The sequence below is a fragment of the Camelus ferus genome, chromosome 11 (genome assembly GCF_009834535.1).
Source record: "Camelus ferus isolate YT-003-E chromosome 11, BCGSAC_Cfer_1.0, whole genome shotgun sequence".
Taxonomy (NCBI): Eukaryota; Metazoa; Chordata; class Mammalia; order Artiodactyla; family Camelidae; genus Camelus; species Camelus ferus.
The window spans coordinates 61,768,428-61,785,452 of NC_045706.1; the positions used below are offsets into that span (position 1 = coordinate 61,768,428).

Here is a 17,025-nt window from a genome sequence, read left to right on the forward strand (position 1 = left end):
GACAGTGCATCAGACTCATCTGGGAAAGCCTTCGTACATGACTGCCTGGGAGCCCCACGCAGACTTCTTGAATCAGCACCTCCGAGGGTGGGGCTTCCAGGTGATTCTGCACAATGAGCCCATGGGCTGGGAACCTTTGCTTTAGTCTACACTTGTCACCAAGGAAATACAGGCTGTTAGGTTAGCAACTTATACAGCAATGGCTGGCAAATGGAAACAGAAAGAAGAGCTTCAAGGTATGGGTTTAAGTCAACGTACAAACACTGACCCTCGCCGCGCCACCAGGAGACAACTTATTTGGAAATGCATCCTCTCCTTCGGGATGTCACCTGATCTAACGCCCCAAGTCTGACCCAAGCAGTGCTGACCCCTGCTGGGGAAAGAGGCAAGAGCTGGTGACCTTTTTCTGTTTGCATTAGGTCTCAAGTTTGGCAAATAGCTGGCGTAAGTGCCACTGCGCCGCCCTGCGGTCCCCGTGCCATGGCAGACATCACCAGTGCGCTGTGGTGCTGCTTCCCAGGGAACCCAAACAGGCCTCAGCTCCCCTGAACAGCCTAGCAGCAGAATGATTTGCTTCTAAGAAGTGGCTCATTCATGATGGTGCGTTATCAGAGGTGTGAGTCAGCGAACACCACTGGGGAGACAGCCTCCAAACGCAACAGGACAGAAAAGGAAGCAGGATAAAAATGTGGGAAAGGCAAAATACACAGGCGGCGTAAAAGATGGTTAAAACTTCCAAGACTGCTCTGAGGTTTGGGGCTAAATCAGAGAAAGCAGGATCATATGTGCTATTACTCAGATCCAGAAAAGGTCAGGCTGCAGAAAAGGCTTGATAGGAAATTCCCACTGAGGATCAGCTAAAACCACGATGCCTAGTTAGGTCTACCCTAGAGCTAACGAGAGACCTCATACTCTCCAGCTGAGAGAATAAAACAGACGAGATGTCCAAGAGTCGCCCATTTCCACTTTCAAGAGTTCAAAACAGCATTACAATTAGCAGAGCTATACCCAATATATATTTAAGTTCAAAAGGTAACTAGCCTGGGTACACATTCCTAAATTCTAACCATAAGGAAAAACTCATTTTCTATGTTGTAAACTATATAGGGCTTTTTTCTGCTCATCCATCACCAAACCACTGCTAAGAAATCCTGAAGTGTTTTTTCTTTACTCAAGGGAATAGCATTATAGTTTCACTCTGTCTACAAAGATCAACAAGAAATAGAATATAGAATGATTGGCAGTTTTAAAATATTCTTCATACGCTTCTCAATCCTAAGCATTTTATTTTTTTTAACACCCCCCAATCCATGGAATACCCAAGGAGACGCAGCATAAACACTTCAGTGTGGATATCTGCAGTTTAACAACTGTCTTATAACTGCAGCTATAAAATTTTAAGAGCTATTGTATTTTGGTGGCAATTAGACTTATTGATATTTTGGAAATTCATTTGAGACTCTACTCTAACTTGAGCAAAAAACTAGCTTATGACATGGCTTTGGCAATAACAGTTTTACAATTTTAACATTATTAAGAAAAACATATTTCAGGAATTTAAACTAAGCCCGTATTTAAAATTCAATCAAAATAAATTGCTCTTGATTGCAATACTGATATACTTAAAATATGTTTAATATTGACTCAACTTAATGGGAAGAATATTCGCTCCGTTAATAATCAATATGTGGAGATTAACACTTTTATTAATTCTCTACAGTAGTTAAGAAAAAGACTGACACCATTCACTGTCCAAGAGTACTGAGCAGTATCCCTTGGACAACTTTATAGATGTTAAATGTGCAAAATAACATCACAGTTGCGATGAGAGATGACAAACATTAAGCCACTCCTCAACTCAGTCTCGCTGCACAAGGTACCACTACAATCTGAGTGTAACAGCTCTAGGGAACCGGATTTAGGATGCAGGCCCTCAAATGATTTGTGAAAAGAACTATGCTGCAGCTGCTTCTAAAAGGTCAGGGAATGTACGGAGCAGCCTGGATGTAATGCATCAGCACTTCTAAATAGCAGAAGACGCCAGGTCAATCTCTACTCACGAAGGCCAGGGGAAAGCTACAAGAATTATAATAAACCAGGTCTCCTGACACTGAGAAACAACAAAAAACTGGCGAGGATTGGAGAAAAGCCATCCTGGAGCAAATATTTTAAAAGTTATCCATTAAGCAGATTCTCCCATCCCTCCGAGTTTCTCAGCGCTCTTAGTAAGCCAAAGTGTCTCGGTGGAGAAACCTACACGGACTGGTTTTCTTGGCTCATAGAAAACGTGTGGCCACACGCGATGCCGACTTCATGAACAAACGTGTTCGCCTTCCTTTTATCTCACACCCTATACTGATAAAGTCACGGAAGAAGGTCAAAGTTAGTCTCTAGCATTAAAAAAGACAGTGAGCAGGAAGGGTGCGTGGTGCCTACCAGGCCTGTTTCTGGCACGATATGGTTTATAATTCTGTAGAGAACTCCTTTTTCAAGACAAGGAAGGAGGGATTTAGGAAAGCAAGCTTATTCTTTCATACACGAGAGCTTCTATTTCAGCTCTTTTCTGAAGGAAGGTCTCCTAAAATTCCTCTCACCCAGCACACACTGCATTCGCCAACCTCCTCCCTCCCCTGACCGTGCAGCGAGGCCCCACCCGCTGTGTAAAGGCACACAGCTCATGCCCTGGTCCTCTGCCTGCCTCTTGCCCCAGCCCTGCCCCTCATCTTTTCTTCTTAGACTTGCCCCCAAATGTGAATGAAGACCCAGAAAGAGAAGCATTAGGGGTGAGCCCCATCGAGGGCTCAGGGGCTCTGATGGTTCCAGCAGGCTAGGGCTGCAGGGTCCCCAAGCTGGGGATGAATGGGGACCAGAGCTCTCTATTCGTAAACCTACCACCGACAGTAAAGCAAGCAGTACTGTCCTTGCAGACTCACCTTAACCGCTGCTTATAATAATCTTCATCTCCATCATCTCGGCGTCTCACTACTTTCCGACCTCCTCCTCCTCCGCCTGCAGCGTCAGCTTCCTCCCCGGAACTCAGGAAAAAGTCATCATCGATCTCCTGCTCTGTGACTTTCTTTTGCCGTATCCGGCGACTGAGCACCGGGCCCCGATCACAGTCGGTGCCCTCCCCCGACAGGTCGGCCTCCTCGCGCTCCTCCTCGGTGGGCAAGTACTCGGATTCTTCACCCTCAGAGTCTCCCTCTGCCCTCGGCCTCGCGTCAGACCCCAAGGGTTTCCTTCCCTTTAGCAACCCCACTTGCCCCTGCAGCTGACGAGCCCTCTTCTGGAGTTTCCTGATGTGCTTTTTCAAGCGCTTATCTGTTTTCGAGAGAACTTTGCTGCTCTTGTTGGGTTTTTCACTGAGTGTTGAGCTCAGTTCAGAAGTGACCAGGGCCGCAGCTTTTCTAGCTGCTCTTTTATTACGAGCTTGCTTCTTTCTTTCAAAGGACAGCTTTGCTTGATCTGCCAGATACTTCTCAAAGCCTGATGCTTCATTGAGCATTAGTTTCCTGGGCTTCTTCTCCTGCTTCTGAGGGATCTGGGTACCAAAAGGTGTCATCTGGCCAGTGCGGACGAGCTCCTCCCAGGCGGTCTCCTGAGCGGGCATGAGCATGCTGCCGAGGCAGGACGGCCCCGCGGCTGAAAGAGGGATGACAGTGCGTCGGGCACAAACACAAAACCTTCCATGAGAACAACAGATGCATGCACTTATTCAATACACAGATTAAAAAAAAAAATACACTGATGTACTAAAGCGTATTATATATAAAGAACAGCATGAAATTTACTGTAGCATTCATGGCACATTTAATATACTCCTATTCAAAAAGGTAACTAACTTCTCAGGAACTTTTCCCAAGGCAATGCACTATAAATATACTCTCTGTGCATCCAAAGATAAATCTAGCCATATGCAACATATAGAGAGAAATTTTGCTGTTTCCTTAACAATTAAAGAGTAGCCCTTGAGGAAGCATTCTCCCAAGTTTCCACATTATTGCTTATACACCAGCATTCAGATGAACTTAAATTCAAGAGACGGGGAGTGTCTGAAAACAGACATCAGAAGAATCAGCATGCCCGTAAAGGGGTAAAACATAAATGTTTGCTCTGCACTGTCCAACAGGATAGTCACCGTGTGGCTATTTAAATACAAGTTGAAAACTCATTTTCTCAGTTGCACTGGCCATATTTCAAGTGCTCAGTAGCCACACGTGGCTAAAGGCTACCACAATGGACAATACAGACAGACAGCATTTCTATTACTCCTAGAAGGTCTACTGGACCGCACCGTGTTAGATGCGTTAACATTCGTTAACCGAAGGAATGAACTGAAATTGGAAGTGATGCCCTAACAATATAAAGCCACCCAGAAATCATCCCTCTTTCATTAGTTGAAATTAATCTCTGGCAAAATCACTTTACCCAAAGCCAAAAATACCCAAAGAAGTAAGGATTCACAGGAAGGAAGCCATATTTTTAAATCTACATTTCTTACAGACCAGTAATACCACAGTGAGTTTTTCATTAAATGTGCAGTAACGAAAGACATATATCAGAAAGTGTACAAATCCTAAGTGTCCAACTCAATGAATTTTCAGAAGAAAAAAAAAACACACCTGTACACCAGCATCCAGATCAAGCAGCATAAATTACTAGGACCCCCAGATATGCCCTTCATGGCACCTCCCGGACTTCTACACCACAAAATAGCGACTGATCTATTAACACTGTGGACAAGTTGCACCTGGCTTTGAACTTGATGGAAATGGAAATGTTTGTACTCGTGCCTGGCTTTTGTTCAACACTATGCTTGTGAGATTCACACCTGTTGAACATGGCTGCAGTCTGTTAATCCTCATTGCTGTCAGCATTCTGTTACATAACTCTACTACAATTTTTCCATTCCATTGTTAATGGACATTTGGGTAGTTTCCAGGTTTTGACTAATAGGAATAACACAGCTATGAGTATCCTGGTACACATCCTTTGGCAACATTATGTATATAATTCTTCGGATACATTAAGCTTTAGTAGATGCTACCCAACAGATTTCCAAAAGTGGTCCTATCAGTTTTAAGTTCCATCAACAGCGTTTGAGAGTTTCAACTGGTCCACATTCTTGCTGTTCCATTTTAGCATATTTGGTAGGTATGTTGTAGCACCACTTTGTAGCTGTAATCTGCATTTCCCTAATGACTAATAAACTAGGGAGACTTTTCATAGATTTATTAATCTTTTGGATAGCCTCTTTTGAAGAAAATGTTCAAGTCTTTTGCCCATTTTTCTCATATGCAGTCTGCCTTAAAAAGAAAAAACTTCAAGGAGTTCTTCATACATTCTGGATTCAAGTCCTTTGATACAGATTCTGCGAACATCTTCTCCCACTCTGCGGCTGCCTTTTCACTCTCTTAGTGCTATCTTTTGATGAACAGAAAGTTTTAGTTGTAACATAGTTTGTTCATCGAAATTCTTCCTTTACAGTGGGCATTTCTGTGCTTTGCTAAATCTTTGCCCCCGGATCATGAAAGTGTTTTCCTATGTTATATTCTAACAGCTTTGTTTTATGTTGAGATCTACAATCCATTTGGAATTTATTTTTGTACAGGAGTCTGAGGTGTTGGCTGGAGCCCCAGTGAAGAGACATAATGGGAACCAGGAATCAGGAAAGGGGCAAGGCAGGGGTCTCCGGATTTGTAAGATACTAGAACCCAAGTGGCCACAGAAGTCACAGGGAATGGATGAGATTATCTGGGGAAGGGCAGTAGAAGCAGAAGAGGGCTCAGCAAGAAATCCTGAGAATAATCAACATTTACGATAAGCCCAGAAAAGCTGGTCAAAATTAACTACACAGAAATGGTCAGAGGGCTGAAAGGGAAGCCAGGAGAGAGACAAGGATCCTGGAAGGCACGGAAGGACCAGCTCCTACAGACAGGCCACGTGGAACTTCTGGATTTGGGGAAGTAACAATCAATCCTGGGCCAAGTTTTCCCAAATAAGCAACAGGAACTGAAAGACAGCAGCTAGTTTTAGGTAGCCAGACAGGAACAAAGTTTTTTACCAATGAGAAATGTGGTATTTCAGCAGCAAAAAATATTGGTCATACGCCCAGTGAATTCTGAGACTGAACTTTAATTTACAGCACATTTTCCATCACCTCAATTAATTCTTCACAATTCTTTTGTCTTACTGAATAGACTTCTGGAGCTAGCAGAAAGTATTTGCTTGAAGGGCTTAAATGCTAAGAAGTCTTAATCTGTATTTCAGGTAGTAAATAACTGAGCAGCTACACACAATTTCTAAACACACATACACACACACTGACTACAAAGATTTCACTTTCATGATTTTCCCAAAAGGTTTTCCAAAAGACAGCCATCCAGGACAGTGATATAAACAAAATCATGGCCCTGGAATATAACCTGGATTAAGACACCTTTTCTTAACAGAACTGACGCGTGGAAAGCCTACGAAATATGTCCCAAAAAGGTATGTGAAAGCAACTCTATGAATGGATGGTGACAAATGATGCTGGGTCTACAAAATAATTTAATCAAAATGCTAGTTATCTTTATGAAATTAATTATACAAGAATATTAAGATTCCTAGTTTTTTAAACATCATACTAAATGTGCACCAGCAGCCTCTACTGGACTGAGTTAAAAATTCACTTTCATTCTCTAAAACCCATTAAGACTTAAAAGAGGTTTGGTTCTACAACTGTAGAAAATAAAATTTTCCCATTTCTGTTTTGACACTAAGTAAAAAAATGTATTTTTCCCACATCCAGGCCGGGACTGAAGAGAGACCCTCCAGTGGTTAGAGGCATTGGGCCTCAATGCAGGAACAGAGACACTATTCCCAGTCCCCTCACCTGCCTCCTCCTCCTCCAGACTGGCATGCTCTATTTCAACTCTGACCTCTGCTCCTCCAAGGATGGCCTGGAGACGTTTCTGTTTTGCTGTGATCTTCTTTAGTTGTTGTTCCTGAAATGGTAAATACTGAATACAGCAAACAGCAACGAAGTGATTTATTGTGGAATACAAAAGACAGCGTTACAAAATTTTTTAAACTTTCATCAAGAGCAAAATGAAAATAAAATGGAACTTCCATACGTTACCATTACTACAAAGAACGTAATTTGAGTGATGTCCACTTTTATTCTAACAGGAAGTAAGCCTCAAAGCATGTCCTGTGGGTGGGCACCCCCCGCCCCACCCCCTGTCCTGACTGGGTGGCTCAGCTCTCCACACGCCTGAGCACCTCAGTTCAGGTGCAGTGACTCCCCGCTGACCTCGGAGGTGGAACCGCTCCCCTTGGCTTCCCCGTGACACACTGCGTGAATCACTACATTGCTCTGTTTGACCTTAGCAGCCAATGGGCTATGAGGTCAACAGGCTGCAGGGATAAGAAACATAAACACAAATACTCGAGAAGTTGAAAAAGTCGGTCCCCTCTGATAACCTACCATATTCATGACTGTCCTTTACAGTATTCTGCACAACACAGAATTTTAACAGGAAAATATATTCTGATACACCCTTCTACCCTGTCCTCCCCAGGCCCCTCTGTCCTGTCTCCCTCTGCATCACCAGAGCTCGGCCATCCCTAGGGCCTGCCCGGTTAATCAGGCCCGTGGTAGCTGGTTCTTCTTCCCAAGGTCAAGGCCGTTTAAACAAACACCAGATCTGAGTGGGGGGCAAAGGGACATCCTGAGTATAAACGCCATATTGTATGACTTGCAATTTGTTTTCTCCTGCAGTTTTTCTCTCAGCAAAATCTCACTGAAACAGCCTCCCTCTTTAAATAGTCTATCTCTAAACATCAAAGGGCTGCTGAAGGAAGCAAGGAACGCGTAACTGCGTTAGACTAGTACCCAGAGCGCCTCTCTGCTCCCCGACACCCCGGCCCACCAGAAGCCCACTCTTCACGCGCTCCCACAGAGGCCAGACAGCCCCGCCTCTGCTTTGGTGACACCCCAGCTGCCTCCAGCCGCTGGGAGCTCTGTTGCTGTGGGGTTACGTGAGAGAGATGGCGTGGTGATGACGATGAACGGGTGAGTGGAAAGAAAAGGAGGGACTGGGGCTGACCACCCCCCCACCCCGCCAGCAGAGCCCAAGGAAGGGCTGTGAGGACCATCCTCACTGCAGTGAAGCAGCTGCCAGCACAGGGCGAGCTGTCAGTCCTTTGGGATGGCAGCAGTAAAATGGCCCAAACTAGTCCTTTCTCTCCACTGCGATGCATTCGCAGGAAGTGTACATAAATTCTAAAAGACATTTCAAACCTCATAAACACGATGTCCTAAGGAACAGGCAGTGCCTACCCTTAAGTCCTACAACCCGAACTGCTGACCAGGTCCGTGGGGCTGGGGCAGGCCGGTCTCGGGGGACAGTAAGCAGGGGTGCGTGAGGGGCAAGGGCTGTGTCGGCAGGAAGCGCGGTGCAGACAGTCAGTGCGAGCAGGTGCCAAGCAGAAAAAAGAGAAAGTTCCTGCACCACGAGGAGACTGAGCGAGAGGCCGGCACGCCCAGCAGGGACCCGCCCTGGGTGCAAGAAAGCGGTGACACAAGACTATGAAAGCACACAGGCGAGAAGGCACGCAAAGCCAAAAAAGGGAAGTCTTTCTCAATTACACACATATGTGTACACATGCATGTGTATTTTTAAAAACCCTCTTTAAACAGAGGATGTTAAAGGGAAACAGCTGAAAAATTAAACCTACAAAAGGAACTCAAAATTTTCTATTATAAATTTGCTTCGTGTCTTTCAAGTACTTTTCAGAATACGCATTTCCTAAACATTCAATGAGCCCGAATAATGACTTTTTCAAAAATGCAAGAGTTCATGTGTTACTTGGAGTCACCTTGTTATACTTCTGTCGTTTCACGGAATCCAGTTTCCTGCTGATGTCTTTGTTGGTGGCAGCTTGAGGGCTAAGTTGTTCAATAATTTTATCGATTTGCCTTAGGGATGTCGTACATGACCTGAAAAATAAGACAAAATGTCTATTTTCCACTTGTAACTTTTTTTTTAAATGGAGGTCCTGGGGATTGAACCCAGGACATTGTGTATGCTAAGCACATGCTCTACCACTGAGCTATTCCCACCCACCCGTAATATTTTTTACAGTATAAAATGAAGAAAGAAATGCTAAAAACACGTCCCTTTTACCTCTTATAAACTAAAAGACCAAAGAAAGTAAAAGATCAAAGAATATATATTGTTTTTGGCCACCAATAGAACTTGAAGGGTTGTTAGAAGTCTAAGCTGACTGTTAAGTATTTTACTTTATCTGGCTAATTTTAATCAGCCCATTTCCACTTGCAGGCTGATTCATTCATTCTACAAGCATTTTAAGTGTGTACTTTATTCAAGAGACTGCAAAAACAACATGCAATAACTTGTCCTTTGAGATGAAAAAATGCATATACTTTTTTTTAGGACTTTATTTTTGAGAGCAGTTTTAGGTTCACAGCAAAATTCAGAGGAAGGCACAGAGATTTCCCTTAGATTCCTTACCCCAAATATGCACAGCCTGCCCAGTTGTCAACAACCCATACATGGGTTTTTAAAGCCCATTATGGAAGTCTTCCAAAGTTTGGAAAAGTACTGAAAACACTTCAACATTTTCTTACATAAGTCAGGCATCTGTGACCACCTTTTCCTTTTGCATGACTAGAAGACTTACTTGCTATAGTATTACACTCCGTAGTATGAAGAAAAAAAGTCAATTTATAATACATTGCTCCTAAAACTGATACCACAGAACTGCAACTCTCAATTTGGAAAACACAAATTCAATCTTGACCCTTGTGTAATTTTCTGTTTGTATCCTTTGTGGATTTCAGGAAAAAAAGATGTGATCAAAGCAAGTTTCTGGTGGTCTCAGCACCACGTGTCACCACCTGCCTAGTGTTCACCTGCCCTGTGACTCTGCAGCACCCTGCTCTATCTGCTTGGCAAGCAGTGGACACGTTTCCAAGGTCAAATGTAAAAGGAGTGTTCATTACAAGGAACAGAGGTCCTCACACCTGAAGGTCAGACTACAACTATCTGAGAACACTTGCTACTCAAGAGGCCCAAAGAACACGCAAGAAAACTGTTAGCAGAAAACACGTCCTTTAAGTGCTAACAGCCACCTGCACCACAGCGTCCCCCACTGGTAGCCAACAGCTCCATGCTCCTCCCTCCTCTCCCCTCCCCCAGCCACTCCCACCTGAGACCACATCATCCCTTCATCCAGTCCTCCCCCTCTCTTTCCTGCTTGCCTGACACTGCCAGAACACTAGCCAAGGGAGAGCAGCCTGGCAATGGAGAGTGAGCTCAATCCTCTGACCCCTCTTCTAGCCCAGGTCCAGGGTCCCCCTTCCCCACCAATGTGTTATGCTCAACATGGCCCCAATTTGTTTCTCCCTTAAAACGCAAATGCAGTCTCCACGGGACTTCACCCTTTCTTACGGAGTCAAAAGTAGGACACAAGAAAGGAAACGCAGGGAGTTGTTTCTCACCATTTCTAGAAACGCAAACCTGAAGGGGTACCAGAAGACTGGCACTCAGTTTAGGGACAGGAAACTGGAAAGACACTATAGGACAGAGGGAAATGTGAGGGGGCAGGTGTGTTCCTGGTACCTTGAGTAGGACACATCAGAACTTTAGGAACACTTCTCCTGAGAACCATTTTGGGCTCAAGCTTGTGAGATCTGGGGCCCTTTGAAGAGCACTCCTCTCCAGGACATACACAGGCTGCCGGGAACTGAACTGAGACGCTAACTACTGTGTACAATGCTCCTGAGGGTCAGGGCTGGGGTTCAAACACAAGGTCAAGGACCCTCTTTATTGATTCCATCCTCCGACTAAGAGGTTCTATAAATCTCCCAAATGTCTGCACTATCACAACTACTGTCTGAATTTCCCCATCATACGTAAATACAAACTCTGCAGTCAGAGAGAAGGTGGTGCACACTCACGTGAGGTCGTCCAGGACTGACCAATACTCCTTCTCGGCGTCCGCAAGCTGGGCCGCGCGGCCGGCCTCATGGATGGCGCTGCCCACCTGCTGAAGCACACCTTGCTCCAGCACGTCCTGGTCGTAGACATCCACCCCCAACCCCTGCAGTTCCAGGGCCTGGGCACTGGGCTCCACTGCCTGGATCTGATGTCTGTCGATGTGCAGCAGGCCTGGCCCTCGCCTCGGAACTTCGGACAGACGCCCCTCGGCAGAAGTGGATGGCCCACTGGCAGAGGAACAAGAAGGGAGGCTCTCCCCCAGCTCCGCATCACCATCATTCTCCCGCTTGACTGTCACGCCTTCACTCTCACAGACATACTGACTCTGCACACCAGCTTGATCCTGAGTTTGACTTGAGTGGGGGATTCTCTCATTCGACATCCTCTACACACCACCTAAAAGGAAAAAAAAATTTTCAAGATGCCCTTTGGGTATACAGAATGGATATTTATATAGTTTTTTAAATGCTTCAAAGCAGACCGATTTCTCAAAAGATCAAGAAATTATTCTCCAATTACATACACTCAAGCTTCCAAGTATTATTTTTCTTAAAAGGGCAAAACCTGTATCTTCTTGAGTTCTTGACAATAAATAAGAAAAATTAAGAACAACAACAGAAAAAAAAAATCAGAAGAAGAAATGCAGTATCATTAACAAAGGACACTGCGGGAGCCAGCTAAGAAAGCTGGCAGCCAGAAGCCAAAAGTGATGCCCGCAGAATCGTCTCCATCCAAATCAACTGAAGTCATTTCATGCTGCTTTCTAACCTAGCCTCTTCACTGCATTACAGCACAAATGACCTACATTTAGCGGCACGATCAATGGTAACATACAGATTTAGTGATAGAAGGAAAGAGATTCTGTACAAATCTAACACTAGAAACTTTTGGGGGAATATTTACTCCAACAAATAGAAACTCTGAATTGGAGATAATAAATAGCACCACTCAAATCAGATTCTGAGGAAGATTCATTAAAGCATTCTCAAAAATAACTCCATTTCAATGCATGATAAAATCTCTCGCCATCAAGCTGACAAAAACATAGAGACTGACAATATCCAGTGTAGGCAAGAAAGATCCACCTTCATACAATGCTGGTAGGAGTGTAAATTAGTAAAATTCTTTTGGAAGGCAACTTCGCAGTATCTATCAAGATTTAAAATGCACATCACTGGGTATTTATTCCAGAGAAATACTCACCTAGACACAAGGATATTTATTGTAACATGGTTTTTAAACAGTTTTAAAAAGGCAGTAAGTATTTTCAGTGGTACTGATACAAAAGCCAAGAAAAATGTAAAAGTATGAAGGCATTTATATTGAAAAAAAATGTGTATCCACATCTGTGTATCTGGAATGCATTCAAAATGATCTAGAGATACATATTAAATCTGCAACAATTCCGAGAGTGAAGCAGAAGGAACAGGGAAGAATGGAAAGGAACTTTCACATCTTCCTCCCAATAATCAGAAACTCCTTGAATGAAAATGTGTTTGCTATCTTGCCTGTATAACTCCATCTAATACATTTAATTATATTACAAGAAAAGAAAAAACCAGTGACAGCCTTTCTTTCTACTTAACTATGAATAAACTAGTTTCTCTCAGCACTAAAACTTTTATCTCTATGAAGTGACCCCAAGTTCCTCTAATAAGCCCCACTCATTCCTCATTAAATGAAATGATCCCAGGGGCCAAGTGCTGGGATACAAAGATGCCAGAACACAGTGTCATCCTGCCCCGATGAAGAAGTAGGTCAGTAATAACCCAGCAGGGCAGGTCGGCAGGAGAGGCACAGACAGGAAGCCAGGTGAACACAGAGAAAAGGGACAGCACGTTGGGAAAGGGGTTCAAAGAACATAGATGAACTAAAGCTCTGAACATGTGACCCAGGACCTGAAACACAGGTGTTCAACACATGCGGAAAGGAATTAAGGTTCAGAGAGGAGTCTAACATAACAAGTCTGGTCTGGACAACTGAGTCACCGGTGATTTCAGTCACAAAAATATGAATCAGAAGGAAGCAGATGGGAAAGCGGGAGAGGGGCTGGTGGAGAGCTGCCAGGAACGTGTCCTGCATGCAGTCAGAAATGCAAATCTGGGCTCTAGAGACAATCTGGACAAGATGTGGGTGTCTCGGCAGAGTAAACAGCCTCAGGGATCCCAGGGCTATCACGGATACCAGAGATCCTTTCAGAGGCTAAGAAGAGGCTCACATTGAGCGGGTTAAAAGTGTGCAGCAGAGTAAGAAAGTTCCTCCATTTGGGGCCCTTCTGATTATTTTCAGGAGAAAGGATCAGCTTGGTGCTGTAGCATTAGCTAGTCTCCACCTGCAACAGAGAGAGCAGGATTCTGGCTCACAGCCTTCATACGAGCTGGAATTTAACAATTCTGTTTCATTGTTCTTATTTGTCTGTATACAAGAATGTCTTTCTCAGTTACCAAAAAAAAAAAAAAAAGAAATTAAATCAATCAAAAATATTAAGTAATAATATTGTAGTATAATGACAAGGTTAAAATAATCCTGTTCAGAGAAAACCTCTAACGATAGAAAACGAGTAACAGGGAATGGTTAGAAGTGAAAAAATAATATGGCAACTTCACACAGAAACTAGAAAGTAGATGGAAATGAGGTCACTCATCATTTCAGTAAAAGAAGTTTTAGTTGGTGGGGGAGGACATCGCTCAAGTGGTAAGGCGCATGCTTAGCATGCACAAGGTCCTGGGTTCAAACCCCAGTACTGCCTCTAAACATAAATAAATAAATAAACTTAATCACCCCCCCCAAAAAAAAATTAGTAAGAAGTTTTAGTTGAGCAATGGGGATAAAAGCTGGACTGTAGTGAATTAAGAAGAGAGTAGGTGAGGACACGGAGGCCACAAATGGGTAGCCTATCCCCTGAAGGAGCTTGGCTATGGAAGGGAAATAGCTGGGATAATAATGTCACCGTAGGCTTGGGGAGGCAAATTAGGTCAAGAAAACTACAGGATACAATCAATAGCTGACAGGGAACGGGCAGGTAACCTACTCAGAAAGTTGTACAAGAGAGCAGCAGGGAAAGATCAGGTACAGACGTAAACAGAAGGCACAGCACATCTTTCTCTGACTCCAGCAGAAGGATGGCTTCTGATGTACCTAAATTTGTAAGTTCAGAGAAGAGAAGCTGGAGTGGACCGTAGAGAAAATATCCCGTAAGGTAGGAAGTTCAGGTATTTCCTGAGTCAGGGGACAAAGATGGGATGAGGGCTGGAGAAGAAGAATAATCTGGAAAAAATAACCTGTAGGAGAGAAAAGGTGATGGGGAGCACTGGTGAGAGGTGTGGAGGGTCTACCTGAGGCTGGCCCCCTAAAACCATGGATTGCCAACAATCCCCAAGGCTGTACAATCTCCTCCTTCAGTAATGCGCAGTCCTGGGGAAATGACACCGATGGGGGTCTTCAGAGCAGAAGCAGTAGGACAAAACGGTGTGGGGCATGAAGGTGTTGGGTGAAGATGCTGAGGAGGAGAAGAGTTCAAGTAACTGACTTTGGGGTCCAAGCTGGGTAGCTTAAAAAAAAAAAGACAGAAGGGACTGGAAGAGGGAGAGAAGGAGGGATTAAGGAAAGGAAGGAAAGAAGGGAGGGAGGGAGGAAGCCAAAAAGCCACTTGGGAAATGACTGTGGAACAAGGGGCAAGTCTCCTGGGGAAAGGAGTTGAAAACCAGGAGGTTCAGAAGTGAAATAAATTATCCATTCAATAAATATTTACTAAGAATCAGTTACACCAAACAATGTACTACATTAACTAGTCTCTGTCCCCATAGAGCTTAGGCACATATTTTAGGATATGTAAATATGTGTATTTATATACAAACTATACACACACAAATGTAACTGTGGTCACTGCTGTAAGAGGAAGTGCAGGACTCTTTATGACAAAGTAACAAAGGAACTTAATTGACATTGTGGAAGTAGGAGGTGTGAGGTCAGGGAGGCCTCTCTGATAAAGTGGTATCTGAGCCAGTATCTGAAGGATGAACTGGAGTTAACAGGCCAAAAGTGAACATTTTGCAAAGAAATAGCATGTTTAATTTCTAAGGCTGGTAAGAGCTGATGAGTTTGGGAAAATGGAAGAAGGCTGGAGCATAAATGAGGAATTTTTACTTTATTTCACATGAATAATAAGAGTTAAAGGAGCTGATAATGACTCCACTTATTGTGTAAATTCTACAGAATATCTTCTAACACTCTGCAAGGCTTCATCATCTGAGAAAACAATATCTTCATTGTCCTCCTTGAAGCACAGAGGCTTCTGTGGGATGAGCGGGATTCTGGTTTGGAGGTCTGGTTGTATACATGTATTGTTGGGGAGAAGAAGGGGTGTTAAGTGAAGACAGAGGGGTAGGCACAGGCCAGATCACACAGGGCCTGGGAAAGCATGAACTTGGATTTTTCTCCAAGTGTAACGGAGTGACTGAAGAGTTTTTAAAAGGATGACAATGGCATGAACCAACTTATATTTGTAAAAGTCCATTTGGGCTGCTGTATGGACAACGGATTGGAGGAAACGGTGCAACATGGACATGCTGGGAGGACATACTGGTGAAAAGTGACAGCAGCTTGGAACAGGATGACAGCAGTGAAGACGGATGCTACGTGGGAAATCCTTCTGTTACAGCAATTTTATGCGGACTGCTCAATCCTCCTCCACATGCACCCACCTGATTATATCAATGTCTGAAGTGCCTGAGTCGTATTTACCCCGATTCTGTCTTTCAAATGACAACTCCAGTGTTTTAATCGAGATCAAGCAGGGCCCAGATGACCCTGCGTGCGGGGCCGGACAGAAAGCCGAGAAGTTGATGCTCAGTCGCTGGATCGCCGGCCCACGGCGGAGCCAGAGGATGGGCCCCCCGGGCCCCCCAGGTGAGCGCGCAGCATCGTCACTTCCGGCCGCAGGTGCGCTGGCACGCAAGGCGCGCGCCGGGCCAGCGGGCCGGCTCCCGGCCGCCCGGGCGGACGGCTTCCTCCCGGCTGCCAGGAGTCGGGGCGGGGCAGCGGCCTCCTGGGGAGCCCGGGCGGGCCCCAGACACCTCCCGCCCGACGTTCAACCCGGCCGCCAGAACACTCACCCAGGGCCGCGCGGCCACCCGTACGGAAACGTAGACGCAGCCGCCGCCGTCAGCTGCCGTGGAACCCGGTCTGGGACCGGCCACAGCGCGTGCGCCGTCTGCCCGCCGTAAGCACCGCCCCCAAAAATGACCCGGCGGGCTTGCGCGGCTGGGGCCTAGGACGCATGCGCCGGCTGCGGTTTATTTTGAACCGCGGGCCAGGCCACGTGGTTTGAAGCAGAGGATGAAGCGCCTCCTTATCTGCTTGAGTCACAGCTGCGAATGTTGTCTCGGCTCCTGACCTGTGGCTTGTGGCCAGCGCTTCACTCATACCTCTAGAAAGGCGGTTATAAGAATTACAAAGCATGTTTCCAGAAAAAGAGAGGTACGTGTACAAGTGTGCTGTACTAAATCAAGTGCTTGCAATTAACAGGGAACCCTAAAGAGAAAGTAACCTTGGGGAAGGGAGCTGGCTTGAGCGCCTCACATTTCAGTAGCCGCTCACGGTTGATGCTGTGGCCTTTCCTGGTCATCTGGCACGACTGTTAGCCTGTCAGAGATAGGGAGAGGGCCTTTTACCCTGGTTCCCTTCTCCGCTTCACACACACACACCTGTGCGGGGTGCTGTGTGTGCATAGTGGGCGTACGTGAATGTCTTGATTGTGTTAGTGAGTCAGTCATTTAATATTTGTCTTCAGACCAAAGTGGTAAGGAGCTGAGATTTTGACCTTGGAGCATTTGAAGAACCAAAAATGTCCACACACACACAGGTTCAGAACAGAGGAAGGAAACTGAGCTTCCCCTGAAGAAGGAGCAGCCCAGGATGGGTGTGCCAAACAGCAGCCTCTAAGCTCAGGGATTGCTGCTCTGGGAGAGGGTGGATTTTCCAGGGGCCAGAGCAAGAAAGCCCTCTGGGAGTGGCA

The 17,025-nt window shown here is 45.1% G+C and overlaps 1 protein-coding gene across 2 annotated transcripts in view; it reads right to left on the bottom strand.

Moving 5' to 3' along the window:
* The window catches only part of ERCC6 (ERCC excision repair 6, chromatin remodeling factor), a 70,185-nt gene extending 53,949 nt beyond the window's left edge, over positions 1-16,236 (bottom strand). For both annotated transcript variants that reach the window (XM_032491678.1, XM_032491677.1), the window contains exons 1-5: positions 16,124-16,236; positions 10,970-11,405; positions 8,866-8,986; positions 6,878-6,989; positions 2,934-3,642 (exon numbers count right to left, since the gene is read on the bottom strand). In XM_032491678.1, the coding sequence (XP_032347569.1) occupies positions 2,934-3,642; positions 6,878-6,989; positions 8,866-8,986; positions 10,970-11,391 (1,364 nt within the window). In that variant the 5' untranslated portion in view covers positions 11,392-11,405; positions 16,124-16,236. The remainder of the gene's footprint in view (positions 1-2,933; positions 3,643-6,877; positions 6,990-8,865; positions 8,987-10,969; positions 11,406-16,123) is intronic.
* Positions 16,237-17,025: the final 789 nt, after the last annotated feature.